The sequence below is a fragment of the Argiope bruennichi genome, chromosome 10 (genome assembly GCF_947563725.1).
Source record: "Argiope bruennichi chromosome 10, qqArgBrue1.1, whole genome shotgun sequence".
NCBI lineage: Eukaryota > Metazoa > Arthropoda > Arachnida > Araneae > Araneidae > Argiope > Argiope bruennichi.
The window spans coordinates 71,653,011-71,669,420 of NC_079160.1; the positions used below are offsets into that span (position 1 = coordinate 71,653,011).

Here is a 16,410-nt window from a genome sequence, read left to right on the forward strand (position 1 = left end):
ATCCTATATCTTTTGTAAAAAACATTAAAGTGGGGTTTGTTATCTTCTGAAAATTTTTATTTTGGGACAAAATCTTTTATTCAGTATGGGAGAAACTAATTGACATATTAGAGGTTTTTGTTTAACATTCGGGGTGCAGTTCAAGAAGCTAGTAATGCTATTACACATTTTGTTGTTACTGTTTAAAATTTTAAAAAAATAACATTATGGCAAGAAGGAGTTTTGACATCATTACTATAAATTAGTACAATTAATTGTATTTATTGTAAAAGTTTGAATCGTAACTTTGAAATATGCTTTAAGATAAGGTTAGTTCTACTGTGCAATTAACATGAAACTATCGCACGCCATTTTACTTTCCAGTATACATAGTACAGAAAAAGTATAGGAATTGTCAACAAATTCAAACTCGAGAGTTTGATGAATCTCCACGTTTTAGAGATTTCTGAGTTCAAAAAGCACATTTTTGGAAAATGTCTGCCTGCCTGTGACAAAGTTAACTCAAAGATGCCTTGAGTTAGACGGTTGAAATTTAGTATACGGTCTTTACATCACATTTGCAAAATTCTATCAAATTTTGAACAAAATCCATTCAAAGGATGTTTATCTATCCGGTTGTTCGAATATAAATTAATATGATAACTACATAAGAAAGAGAGCTAGATAGATAAAATTCGGTAAACATATTTAGCATCTATAGTGTAGATATCTATCAAATTTTGACCTAAATTTACTAATGGATTGACCTTTTGTCTATCTGTACTTTCAGAAACACGTAAGTGTAATAATTCAAAAACACAATGAACTTAAAGGTATCAAATATATAGGATTTTATGAATACAAACTGCAGTTTTGTCTTAAATCTTTGTTCCAATTGGTTGAGAAATACGTGTCTAAAACATAAATTCGATTTTCGGATACTATTAACGGCATGTCAGGGATTAATCGCCAAAAACATTCACCAAGGAGAACACGATAGAGTCAGTAAAAAAGCTAAGTTTGTGCCAATATTTAATGTGTCATGTAAGGCGCTCTCCGGCATGACAAGTTTATTAGAGAGGGAGTTTATTAGGGAGACCCGCTGATTTTGCAAGAAGACGCATTGTAAAACTGTTGGACAAATCACATCTTATATTTCAGGATATTAATGAATTTAGCATAAAATGTCACATTTGGTTTTAAATACCTCCGGTTTATTATACATAGACATTTTTTAAAAAATAATGTCTTAAGTAAGTTTGATTGTGAAGAATAAAAGTCGACAAAAATGTCAAAACTATCAATAATAATAAAACTATTATTGCATACATTTATTAATAAAATTTTGAATACGTATTTTTTTAAAAGTGTTTGTTTTACTTTTTCTCCTCAGCCTGAATGTACAACACGGCATGGGACACTTGCATGGATATGAAAAAACATTAATATCGCCTTTTTAAGTGGATTATATCCAGTTTAAAAATTTCTGTAATTAACACCTCGGAAATTTAACATTCCTTAAATAGAGTTTGAATCGTACAACTTTTATAAACTCCACTCAAGTTAAAAAGAGAATATTTGAAAAAAATTGCCACAAAACTTATATAAAAAAGTATTTTTTCTAAACATATTCTACTATTTGAAACTTAAATTACCCGAGGTCTTGTTATTTGTGAACATTTTTAAAGAGTTAAAGATACCTCTAGAACTCAATATTTTATTCATAAATATCTAAAAAAAGGAAAAAAAAAGAGCTGAAAAGTTTAATCTTGTTGTAGAATCTAAAAAAACGAATAAACCGAAATTAAAATTGATACTTCAAACTTATCTTTGGCTTTATATAAAAACATAAATAAGCGAAAAAATAAAAACTAAAATTAATAAATTCTTAAAATAAAAAATTCTGGCATTCTTCTAAGCTAATTTCAGAAAATTAAATTAACTCTCCACCAGTTCAAAACTTTAAAAAATTGTCTTTTTAATGATGTGAATTCTTTTGCTGTGCAGTATTTTTTCTAGATTTTGATAATATTTAAAAATAACTTTTGGAAAACTTTCAACAATAGATTTCATTATTACAATAATATTCAATCCGTTTCCATTGTTTCATAAAATATTTAAGCGTGTGAATTTCCTCAATGGTTAACATCTAAGGAAGATAGATTTTTATTTATTTCTTGTGCAGTTTATATAAGACAATGAAATTACATTATCGCAAATGACAATTTTTAATTAGAAAATAAATGACACGACGATGTTATGGAACTAAATTCCACTTAGACGGCTCCTATACAGAATAAACAGAATAGATACAAGACATTAATATAACATGGCCTTAACTTTTGTATGCACATCATATTATGCACAATAGGTTTGATTGAAATTAAACTCAGCTAATATTTTCGGTTTAGCTAGCTGGTCTTCAAAGGTTGATATTACTAAATAAATATGTATATCAATCCAAAAAATATTCATGAAGGGCGGTGTATATATTTATGAATTATAGGTGCTGAAATTCCTAGTTACAGTTCTTCTGTGCGTCAAATTATTTAATCCAGTGAACTCAAATTTGTTAAGATTGCCTGGAGGGATATATCATTAATTCCTGAAAAATAACGAGTTTTTAGAAAAAAAAAAGTCGAATTTGGGAACTAGTTTGTACCTTGATTTGGGAAGAAAGTAAGTTTTGTTATATTCTATCTTATTTTTTGCTCCAACTTTATTAGCATTATTGCCGTTGGCTACATAATTTTTTTATTCAGGGTCCTTTCCAATCTTTTAATCGATTTTTTACTAGTCATTTTGTTCCTCATTACCACCTAAGAGAATCTTTTGCTAAGTTCTAACTCACGGCTCTGTTTCTATTTTAATACAACAATCATTTGCAATGCTTTGATTATTTTTACTTGGATGTAAAATACCTCGGTTTTGTGAGTGTACGGATTATTGTACAAATCTTAATCTGTTCAGTTTAATATGTTAGTTTACCAGTGCTGAACATATCATAAGACTTTTTTTTTATTTTTTGGTTTTTGAAGTTAATTATATAACTACCACACTTGGCTGCCCGTGATGTGATAAATGAGCAAAATCTAAACAAGAAATATTACTTATTTTCTCTATCTTGATAACGACTTATGCCATATGTTGAACCACAGATAATAGAGAATAGAGCAATTAATAATTAGAGAATAAACAATTTATTAAATGGAAGACATCTTAAAATGGACATTAGGTTTGCTTCAAGCAATAATACTAGAATTTAAATTATGTAAAAAAAAATAATTTTCATCTTTCTTGAGTTCTTTATTTAACTACTTGACAAATCAGCAAAGAAGCATAATTACTTCCTGCGGAAAATAGAAGAATATCTTTAAATTCATTCACAAAATCAATTAATTAAAATCAGTAAAAAGTTATTTTGATGGTTTCTGTTAGGTAGATTCCTATACGAAGACTTCCTAAAGATTACCTATTGCAGTGGTTCTCATGACAAAAATTCAGGAAAATTTTTTAAGCTCTTTACCGACTATGGTCCCTAGAACCCAAAGTAACTTTTTGCCCATGTTATCTTGTTAACAAGATAACTAAAGCAATTTTGTTTGGATTTTAACTGGTTTGGAATATATTGTTAGAAATGTAAAAATCTCGGTCGAGTTCGTAAATAGCCCATCTAGCTCAGAGGGGGTGGAAATAGTGGGGATTTGAAACTTTGATTTCTCTAAAACTTTTGTAATGCTGAAGATAGAAAAAAAACCCCTATTTACCAAATTGGCGCCACATTAAGATGAACAGCTTTTGTTTTTAAAAGTTTTCGATAACTGCAATATCTTAGAAGTTAGGGATTGAAAGGGGATTTTCGAGCCCTTATTTTGACTGTTTCTAACATCAACAATTTATGCTACCTGATAGCAACTTAAATTTAAAAGAATCTACCTTTGCCTTCCTGTTTACTGAGAGCATTATTTTTTAATTAAAAGAGAATTGTTCAAACAATTATTTTAAATTTTTTAGAAATATAACAGCTTTTGAATGTTGATTGCTGGTGTTTTAATTCTAACTTCTAAAAGTGGTCAGGAAGCCGATTATATTTTTTAAAAACAATTCTCAAAATAAATTAAAATATTTCAGACGTTTTGAGCATATTTCATTTGTTTATTTCGATTTTGCACTGATTTGTTTCTACAATATACAAAAATAATAGCAAATACACGCGAAAAATCTTTAAAAAAAATCACCAATCAAATCAATCGTCAATCAAAAGCAATATTAAGCAAAAATACAAGGAAAGAAATCATTCAAAATGACAAAAATTTTAATTCATATATTTTGTGTGCATAAAATTGTAAAATTTGGAATTCTAGGTACATTGAATCTTTATTATGACTGCACGTAATTTCAAAGCTGTAATTGCGTCAGAGTTGTCTGGATGCCACAGACACGCACATAGACTTCCATTTATAAGAAGCATATATGCATTTGTTCATGAAAGTTTGCACAGCTTACAAATTGCTTCAATTTCTGGGCTAAAAATAACGAAGCTCAAATGCCGGCCGGCTTATATCATCAGTTTTGTTATTTCTTCTGATTTGATTCTTTGTAACTTCCTCATGATATCATGCAATCGGATTTCCCTCTAATGACAATCCTTACCACCTTAACAGTACTTCTAGACAGAAAAGAAAATCCATGATTATAAATTGAAATCTGGCGACTATATTTGTAATGTCATAATGCATTTTAAAACAACGTTATAAACCAAGATTTGTGCTCTTATTTTTACAAGAAAGTTATTAAATGCACAAAGATTATAAGTAATCGAAATTCCCCCACATCTACTTAATCAATCATAAAACAAGTCTGGCTTTAAACAGGATTACTTTATATTAACACTTCTGAAATAAAATTATAAGTAAGAAAAAAATTAAAAGTTGAATAAGTATAATTTTAGAAATACGTTAAGTTCAAAATTATTCATTTATTTAAGATTACTTAATGAGATAAATATTAATTAAATCCTTAGTGAATTTATTTATGAATTATTAATGTATTACAGAGCAATTAATCACATACAGACTAATTAAAATTAATCATCCATTATTCATTATTTCAGGAACTTGTTGCCATCTCGACTATATTAAACTATCTCGAACTCGTATTAAAACCATAAATTAACATAAAAGCAGATTAGTACGGCGTCGTAAAGTGATAGAAAGGGTTAAAGCTTAAATTTTTTATCGTGATTTTATTTATTTATATTTCTGTTTTTTTTTTTAAATCCTCAAAAATTACAAATCATCTCAATTTTATGAGATTTTCTTGAATGATAAACTATTTGCATTTTGTTTGTAAAATCAAGCAATATTGGATTGCATTTTAATAGCAGCTTGCTCAATGAGGTTTCAGAGCTTTTGTTTACTCATTATTTCTTTAGATCTTTTAATTTTCTCTTACCAAAATTTTGTGGTTTCCGAAAATACATAATAAATGTATTTATTTTCATCATATATTCAACTTAAAAATATATTTAGATTCCGTAAACATTACCATGATTGGAAATTTCAAAAGCACGGATTGCATAAGGTATAAAATTAAACCCAGTAAAATCCTTGCTTTAAAACGTGGAGAATACTTGACAAAATGTTGTTTAAATGAAGCGAAAAAAGTTTAAATCAAATATCTGACTAACTATATCAAACTCACCAACTTACTTAACGTGAATATTCCTAAAAGAAGTTTTAGCATCTACAAGTAAATATTATGAATGAGTCGGAAAAAGAAAATACACCTCGCATTGAATGAATCTCTCTTGAAGATATAATTTCAAGCCCGAAGAACGAGACGCATCAGATCACAATCAATAATTATAGAAACAGTAAATATTTCATCGCCTTGGGAGAAATCCGTAGCATTGAAGCACTATATTCTTAGTCCAAAAAATCGGAGGGAAGATGTTGTTTGGCCTGACTAATCTGCAAAACAATTATAATACCAGAACTGTTGAATCGTTTTAATCTCCAAAATGATCCCCTTTGACATGAATGTAATAGCATTAATAATGAACACATAATTCTTTCGAGCAAAAAGTATACATATTATAGAGACAAGTTGTGGACTATTCTACAGTTAGATAAATAAGATATCTTCTTTAAAAATGTTTTGGGTAAAATAACTGCAAACCAAACCAATCTGCAAGTTTCTCTTCAAGCACAGAAGCATTTCAATATCTATTAATTTTATTTTCCACATTCTGTTGAGGCCTTTTTCAGTTTCTTTCCTTTATCACCATTCCGCGTTGTGGAAACTGTCCGTCTTATTGTACCTCTTCTTTTCACTGGAACTTTAGAATCTCGATTGTGGACTAAATCGCATCAGCGTAACTGCTTTGTAACTGTCAAATGACTGAAACTTCAATTTGTTCTTGTGTGTGTATGCGCTCTTGTGTTTAGTGACATAAACTTTTTACTATCTCCATCTGGAAATAGGGGATAACAGCCATTGTAGCTATAAATCCCAATAACCTACGTCTTTCAAGCTCAAGTCCCACTCTCCTACTACTTTCAAGTTCAAGAGTCGTCACTTGTCGGTTGTAACGAGGACCAAAAAGTGCCAAGAAAAATTTCGGTTGTAACGGCGACCAAAAGGCACCAAGAAAATTTTCGCCAATTTAGCGATTTTAATAAAACTATATAGCATGTGATTTGTACATGATTTGATATTAATATATTTATATTTAGACACTTGAGCATATTTTTATAATTTGGCAAATTTTTTTCTTCGTGCGTTTTTGGTCGTACCAATGAGCCGCATTAACCATGATAATAAAAAAAGTAAAGCAAATGATTAAAATTTGTAAAATGTAAAGGAATGTAAATTGTCTATATGCATTAACTAAACTATTTAGAGATTAAAAAAATAATTTATCAAGCACTTAATAAGAGTATCTTTAAAGGAAATCACAGAGAATAGTTGCCAAATTTCAAGTTGCTATTTTAGAATAAATTCGTATCCTATGAGCAAATTTGTTAAACGTTCGGGACGCATGTTGAAACGACTTAACGAAGCCATTTCTCAGAGAAAGTATTACGTAGATACTGTTTGAGAACAAGTATTTACTTTTAGATAACTTTAATTGAATATTTTAATAAAAGACTGACAGTCTTTTGCTTTTTTAAAGTAAGTAGCAAAATATGTCTTTAAAATATATTCAAATAAATATATAATAATGTAATTCATTATTTTTAATACATATTTTTTTACAAGAGAGTTGTATGTCATTTGTTTTTACCCATTTCGAAATTTTTGAAAATGAGACATTACATTATCATTAAATAAATTTGTTGTGCTCATGGCTACTTTCTTATTAGAATAATACTTCTTAGTATATGATGTTTTACAGTTTCACATGTATTCGGTACTTTTCTTATTTTACTGGAAAGTGGCTTCTCTGCTAAGTTTATAATTTCCTCTTCTTTAGACAAAATCTCCTCCGTAACGTCTTGCTGTGACATAGAATGCAGTTTCTAGATATACTTGCATTTTTGTTCACATGTTATTAAAATGCTTCTCCTTCATATCGTAATGTGAAATCATAACGTTTGCCAAATTGTGTTGAAATTATTTTTTTGAAGTTTCAATGAAATATATATTTCATACTTCCGCTCTTAATTTGAAAAAGAAAAAAAGCATTAACAAACAAGCGTTCAACACAGATTGATAGCCGAGATTTAGATAAGATTCTCAATGTGACTTCACGATGTCTTTGCATCATTCGTTTTGCGAAACAACGCTTATTAGAGCCTTAATTTCTTATATTTTATTTTGTTCAATATGCGAATTACTCGTTATAAGAGATACTCATTCAGCGATGCTCATGCATATGTATGCATGACTATGGATTAAGATTTGATTATCATATTATACGTATAAGCATTTGAATTTGATTATCTATACATAGTATAAAATGAAGTCACCTGAAAGCGTCTGTTTGTTGAAACCCTAAAAACCGAGAAATACTTAACTAATTTTAGAGATATTTGTACCATTTTGTAGGGTATTTATTGAGAAAGGTTTTAGTATATTGAAGTCATATTAAAATAAAAAAGGAGTTTTATAATTGCGATTTTAATTATTTTCGTACTACGATTCGCGCATGCGTAAAGCAGCAGTATCTATGCTTTGAACTTATCCGCGCGTGAGAGGAAATCTCAAACTTCGCATGTGCAAATAGCTATGGTATTCATATTCGAAACATTTCTTTGTTTACGTCTGATTTTAAACAGCGATTCAAATCTCATTATCCCCAAAAGAAGGAAATTCAACCTTGGGCGGAGCACATTAAATGTCAAAACGCTTCGTTTGTTGTGCGATAACGAAAATGTAGAGGAAAGAAACGTTCGGTTAGCGAATATCAGAGAAAGAATGTCGACACATTCTTCAAAGGAGAGTTCTTCTGCTGAGCGAAATAACCGTCTCTCTTTAAATCGCACTACAATTGAATTGAATTTCGCCTGTCTGCTGACTGAGAAAGACATTTAAATTTGAGACACAGGAGAATAAGTGAAAGAACAAACGTCCCTGATATTTGGTCCAAAAAGGAGTACAACGCTCTGAATTTCGATCCATGTGTGGATTACAGAAATGATGCCTAGGTTTCAATAGGAACAATTTCTATAGTCTGTCCATATTGTTCAGTTTTAGGAACAGCTTTGATATACAGTCAGTTTCAGCCGAAAAGTTTATCGCCAAATTTTAGCGAAATGGCTGAATGTGGCGCGAATGGCAGCAATAGCGTTTACAGTCTAAAGGTTCCGAGAAACGCTGGAGCAAATTAACGGAAATATAGGAAAAAAAAGTCAATAAATGCAGTAAAATAAAATGCATGCAAAAAAAATTTAATCGAAAATAATGAAAGTAAGCAGAAGAAGTATGTGCAGCAGGAAAAAAATCAAGGGAAATGAACAGGAAAGATCGAAATACAGTAGCATACAGTAACATAAAAAAAATGGCGACCATGTAACTTCAAAGTGCCACCGAAAAATTGCTTACCTCGCAAGGCGCCAAATGACTGTATATCAAAGCTTAGCCCTAAATATTTTGTAATATGTGCTATAAAAATTGATTTGATGATTTTTAAATATCTTTTTGATCCTGCATGACATTAATATGCCATATCGTGTGAAGTCTAAACTTAAGTCTAAAGCTAATTTTTCCTCTTAGATGTTATGCCACGGGCAGAGCTGGGCGGGTACTGCTAGTGAATTATTATATGCACATGTTTGTCATAATTCTAAAAACAACTATTTTCTAATCATAAAACATAATCTTCACTTTAATCTCTCAGTTACATGAACTCTTATTTTCCAACAATAGCTTTAAAACGTGCTCCAACAAAAACGCCATTTTAGCGAATTCCTTTCTAAAGCCATTTAAGTTCAAAATACTTTCTTACACTACCATCTTTTTTCAGCTTTTCGTCTTCCTTTTCAGAATGTGTCTTTCCTTGGTCTTGGTTTTCATAAAGGAATCCTAATAAAGGATAAGAATCCAAGTTTTTCCGTAATATTATAAAAAATAAAGAGTATTCTTAAAGAACTCAGAGCTTGTTTCTCCTTAAAAATATTTTCTCCTCTCTCTCTCTCTCTCTCTCTCTCACACACACACACACACATACACGCGCGCGCGAGCGTGCATATAAACTTACTCGAATTGAAACAATCCTTTTTTTCACCAAAAAATTTATAAATTTTTTTTATTTAAAAGAATGTCTATATTATTAAAGAATGAATCATTCTACATAATAAGGTGGTAGAATAATGTCTAAATGGAATAATGCAACAGAAAATAATTACATTGCAAAAGCGCAGCATTAAAAAAAAAGCTATAGACGCATACGATAGAAAGGGATGAAATCGGAATAGTGCTTCATGAAAGGGTTCCAAAGCTTGCTGTTCCTTTAGTATTCAGGCCTACGTTCACTGCAAAGTAGAGTATTATTACAACTCTTTTACATGAAAAGTAAAATAGATTATTGTAAGGGAAGAAGTAAATCTTTCAGGCCTCACCAGTTTACATTTTAATAATACAAGATTTTATATTTCAGTAGTTTATTTTTTACTGTTTATAAAATTCCAGATTGATGATGAAAAAGAAATGATAACTTACATGAACAAAGATTTTATTTCAAAATTTACAATAGGTTCTTCGATAAAATGATTTCCGAATTTCCATTTCTTAAGGGGCGTTTCACTCTTTTCGAAAGAAGCAAATAAATCCAAATATAAGAAAATATTTTTGATCAAAAAACTACACAGATAAAAAAATTTAAATCGTTCAATAAATTAAAAGAGATTTCTTGCAAAAAAAAATATTTACAAAAGATGCACAACTAATGGGAAAGCATTATTCGTTATTTAAAACTTTTATCAATTGAAAGTTTAAATAATTTTGAAAGTCCAAATAACAATATTTTATATTATATTAATTTATATGTAAACAGATGTACAAATATATGAATGTCCTTGCAGTGCTTATATTATGTTTTTAACAAAATGTGACAAAAATAATAAAGTGTTCCATATAACCTTTCATCTGTAGAACAACCTGTGAATATGAAATCTATTATTTAGTTATAGTATAATATTTTTCCTAACTCTGATGACTCAAAAACAAATTAAAATTCTGTGTTAATATTAATTTTTTGATCATGAAACTACTATAAAAGTAGTTTCATTGTCCAAACAGGGAGAAAAAACTTCATTCCTTATCCTATTCGGATAATTGGAAATTTTAAACATGGAACGAACAAGCATGGCTACTTTGAAGCTGAATTGAAGTATAGATGTTTATAAGATTAATCGGCATACAAAATTACAAATGCTAATGAGAAAAAAATGTCAATGCAAAGCAAAGATCAAATATAAATGATCTTGGAAACGCCAAAGGATTGTGCAGACAAGACTAAAAAAATAATTAGCAGTATAAAAAGGATAATTGATACATTAAAATTCGAAAACGTTAAAAATAAATTATGAAAAAATAAACAAATAGAAATAATAATGACATATATGAAACCTAAATGATGAATTGATTGAACCTCCCCCCCCCAATTTTTTAAAACAAGTTTGGAAAGCAGGTTACTGTCATATATATGACGAATTTGTGATGTATTTTAGCCTTGAAAAATTTTTGTCGTCCGCTACAAACATTTAGAATAAAATCTGAAGCTCTTCATGGAAAAAAAAAAAAACCCGTGATAATGTATATTCTGACGTAATGAATGTTAGAGAATATTCCTGCTCAACTACAATTCAAGTGCGATTAGCAGGTTTAATTTATGAAAATTTCAAAAAAAAAAAAAAAAAAAATCCTATACTAAAAAAGAAAGTGACCTTCCACCCCAAGTTAGCCGAGTGGTTCCAAACTTGACAAGAAATGAGAAGAATGAATCGAGATAAATTTCCATTGTTTGGAACTGTCTACCGTCCAGGATAATTTTCTGATTATATCTCTTAATATCTTATAAAAATTGTCAAAGTAATTTGTTTTAACATGTCATTTTTTATATGGCATGACAAGCTCACTATTAAAAGGTATTAATATATAAAAAACAAGAAAAAAAATTTAATAAAAGACAAAAAACAGAAATAGATAAATATATGTGCAGTTTTTAAAACTAAGATACTATCAACAAGCAAGAAAGAAACCATATCTAATTTTTGCATTGCTATTTATATTTTCATGTATGACGTAATAATTTACAGTAAATGAGACATTACGCTTAGATTTAAAAATAAAACTTACATCCTTTTAAGCAATTACATATGTTAATATCAGGAATTTTCTAAAAAGAAATCTCTCAAATTAGAATAATGATCTAGGAAAATTTCACATGTTATATTATAATTTTACATGTAAAAATTTAATTTGATTTTTAAACTTATTATATTCTTTCATAATCGAAGAAATATTCGTGAATTAGATGAATTTAATAATTTTATCTTTAAAGTTTATTTAGTGAACCGGAATGCATAAGCGTTCGCACGCGCACACACACACACACACACACACACACACACACAATACTGATCTTATACTTTCGAATAACGCCAACTGCTATTATTGTGATTAGTTCAACTAATAATAGGTATGGATTATGAGACAGATTTTCTGAAGAACTAAGTAAAAAAGAAGTTATATAAAGCACAGATAAATAACCAAAATATGTTTTAACACTGCGATATTAATAGCAGTCATTTTCATCCATAAATGACCGCAATGTTTCTCACTGATATAATGTATCCGTGCTCTTCAATACATCTCATGCAACATATATCAAATATTTTTTGTAAATTTACTTTCAAAATATATTTGAAGAAAATTTCTACATTTTTTAAATATTTCTCTCTCACATCTCTTTCTACATTTCTAGAAAGCTTTCTTAAATCTCTTGTATTTCTTTCTTTATACTATCTACTTCGAAGCCCTCTTTGTCATCAGTTGGTGATTGAACTAGTACCTAACATATTTATTTATCAGGTCACCAAGTAATGTTGTTCTAAAATGAGAGTGTTATTGACAATTGCTTTGGTATGGAAATCTAAAAATGTAAATGTCATTAGCGATTCTTTTGGTCTATGTTCAAATAAATATATGATTTTTAAATATCATGAAATATTAAATATTAAAAATAATTTTTTTCAAAATTAATTAGAATTATTTTTTACTTTTTTAATTTTTAGGATTCATTTATTCTTCTGCATGCATTTCGCAAAAATTAAATAATAAAAACAAATGCTTTAGTAATAATCGTCGTTAAAGGAAAATTCTTGCCATTAAAAAAAATCCTAGAAGTGCATTTTTCGAACGATAAGAAATCTATAAAAATTATTGATGAGATTTTGCTGGATCATAATTTAATTATAATTTATGAAGTTATTTTCATATTATTATCTTTAACAAAGTAATATCTCTTCAATGATCTTTCCATTCATTATTTTTTATTTAAACATTTATTTAACAAGAACTAGAAACATGTCTAACAATTAATATCAAGTGATAAATTACAGTAATAGCTTGTTTTTCCTAGCAAAAAGAATTATGCATATTTATAAATAAATTTTATAGAAAATCATCACATATAAAATGCATGTCACAGATATGAGATATTGTACAGATAGCCTATTGAAAAAAGGTAAAAGGTGCTGCTAAGATATTTTCCTTTTATCACTAAGATTACAGTGATAGTATAAATAACGAGCAATTACCATCCTTTTTTTCCGGTAAACGCAATTTTCACATCAAATGAAAATTATTAATCCGTTTAAAAATTGATCTTTTGAACTATCCCTACTCGTTTTATAGATTTTTTTAACAACAGCAATTTTTGAAAGTTTCTTTTATTTTTAATGAGAATAGTTCCAAGTAGTATAATAGTATTCAATTCATTTTATTGTTTCATCTATCCATGGTAATCTCAAACTTCATTGTTAACATTAAGATTGAAAGGGTTTTTTATATATATCTTTTGAATTAAATTTAAGAGGAAGCATAAAAAATTATGTTTTAATATCGCAGTAACTCATTGGATGCAGTTTATAATAAATATAAATTTCGATTATTTTTTAAAAAAATTGTTTGGTAAATACTATTTGTATTTTTTTCTTTTCTCGGATTTTTGAATAAATACAAATGTATTTTAATACCTATTTAATATCTTTCAGCAGTTGATGAATTTAATTTAATAATGCAGCTAGAGCATTTATTTTTCCCTTTAAACCATTCATCGTTTTTTATCCCCAATTTTTATTTAATTATATATTTTTAATTTGCAATAATAAATAATAATAATAATACTTTACATTTAGCATGAAATAAATATTTTTATTTTTGTTACAGCATTTTTTTTATTTTGACTTTTTAATGATAAAATTTTAAAAAATTATTGGAATTTTTTTTAATTAATAATAGGAAGTAAACATTAACTTCCTAGCTTCCTGTATGGTTTTAACATTTAGTAGATTTCGATATTTTGTATTTCTAAGGAGTTGTTGCGAATTTATTTTGACTATTCTTTTAGTTTTGTATTCACTTTCGTATATAATATGCGTTCTATACCAAACGGAAAAATATCAACTTTTTAGAAAATCTCAAGCTTAAAAGAAAAATAACCGTTCAAAAGGAACAAAAAGAATTGGTTAAATGACCATGTTCATGCTTGAAATAAAACACCGGTTTTATGTATAATTTTATGAAAACATTACAAAATTATTTATTCAAGCTTTACAACTTTTACAACCTTTTCTGGTAGGTTTTCCATTAGGCTTTGTACGACGCTTTGTATTTGATCTGTAGATCAAATACACTTTGTAATTGACTTAATCATTCGTTGATAAAGATCTTCAAAGTTGCATTACAGGTAATGATACAAAATATTCACCGAAACCCCTTTTCTACTGTATTAAAAGTGCTGAACGCTTTCCAATACGGTAGTTCAGTTCATAAAGTGTTAAGAGGGTCATTATCATGATCATCTATTTAATATAATTTCAAAAAATAAAACATTTGAAATATGCTTTAAAAGTAATATAGTAAAAGCGCCTTTTTAAAAGGAAATTTTGTATTTTTTATTGTATAATAAATTATTAATATAATTTATCATAATGAAAGTAAAAGAAAATAAGTTTAATGTAAAGAATAAATACCATCTTATTTCTTCAATTAAGATTTTCAACAAATACTGCATATTAGTTTCATGATTAATCTTTATGTTAATATCATGCTATATAACAAAATTCTTATAGAAATTTATAGTTATTTGTGTTTTAGTATAGCATTTTATGTAAATTATTTCAATTAAAAAAGCTGAACAAAACCAGTTTATAAAATTCAAAACAAATATTCTTTCTTTAATGCCTAATAAAGTAATTTTTCGAAAATTTTTAAAAGTTAATATTTTATCTTTTACTAATCTGGTATAAATTATGGAAATGTTACAAGTGGCAGGCAACACGAAAATTTTTCCTAATGATTCTTTCATTTACTGTTGTTCATTATCTTGAGCGTAATCATGATTAATTCATTCCCTTGATTATAAATATGATCGATTTGTTATCTTGATGATAAAGAATTTACTTAGCACTAAACTGAGGCTCAATTAATATAAGAATGCTTTTCTACAGCTTAGCTTCAAGCACTAGTTTCTCAATTTTATATGTAATCACTTTATTGATTTTTCAATCTTTTTTATTTGGATTTACTAAGTTTATTCATAGAAAAGAAACATTAGCAAAACGGTAACGTACTAACTTTTCAGGTTTAGCATAGTAATATAATCAATTATAAAGGCTTAATCTAAAATTAGTGGATTTGTTAGCTTAAGAAAAAACACTATAAGATTTAAGTTTCTGGTATAATTGATATTATCTGGTCGAACTTTTCTTATTTCTATAAACAATAATATTAATAAAAATGGGAATTATTCAAATGTTTCAGAAATTGTATAAGATGATATTGATATCTTAAAATTAAAGATATGCTAAAAATTAAATTGAAAAACAAACAAACAAACAAACCGTCACCTTTTTCTCTTGTTTTCATTCGTCCTTCCTCTTCATTTCTGAAGAAGCATAGGCCCCTGTCCTTCTTCTGGTCAACAGTCTCTACATCGCAGAATTCGTCTTCGTACGGGTCCTCTGACGACGGCTTTTCGGCATGGCTGCTGGCATTGCTGGCACTGGAAGCCACGTGAGTTTGATATTTGAGACCCAGAATGGCATCAATGGAATGTGCTGGTACGGTTTTACTTCTCGGTTTGTTGTCACCATTCAGTTTGTTAGAGCTAGAAGAATCGCCACTGTCGGTACATAGCATGCTCGTCTCATCAACAGTTGCAGTATCTCTCAGGCAAAAGAATTGCTCAATATCAAAAGTCTGTATTGTTAATGGTAAAAAGGTTCTTCAAGGATTATTCTCAAGGAGAAATGGAAAAAATTTACAAGTACTTATGCGAAATAATTGTCCGATTCCAGAAGTAAAAAGTTTGCATTAATAGCAATAAAAAGTTTTAAAATGTCACTCTCTGTTAGAGCTGATATAATGTAGCAAGGTGGCGATCACTGAAAAATGGTTACAATTGCAAAAATCACCGGAGTTCCCTTACAGATAGTTTTTGGAAAATAAAACAGTAGAGATGGTCATTACAAGTGAAGAAAAATCAGTTCTATTAGCAGCATTATTTTGAAACAAGCAATCGTATATTTTCAAGAAGACAGAGAGTGAATGTCCGCTGGTCCAGAAATATCTAAACAATATTTACAATCGATTTAACCCAAAAAATCATAACATCATCAGCTCCTTAAAACATGGCTAATAAGAAGATAAGTTTTTCGGTATTAATGTAGACAATTTCACATTGTAAATATTTGCTTTGTC

The 16,410-nt window shown here is 28.5% G+C and overlaps 1 protein-coding gene across 1 annotated transcript in view; it reads right to left on the reverse strand.

Annotated features, from left to right (window-relative positions):
• The window catches only part of LOC129987588 (retinal homeobox protein Rx1-like), a 72,371-nt gene extending 56,522 nt beyond the window's left edge, over nucleotides 1-15,849 (reverse strand). The window contains exon 1 of the mRNA XM_056095550.1: nucleotides 15,552-15,849. Within this exon, the coding sequence (XP_055951525.1) occupies nucleotides 15,552-15,849 (298 nt within the window). The remainder of the gene's footprint in view (nucleotides 1-15,551) is intronic.
• Between the last annotated feature and the right edge of the window lie 561 nt (nucleotides 15,850-16,410).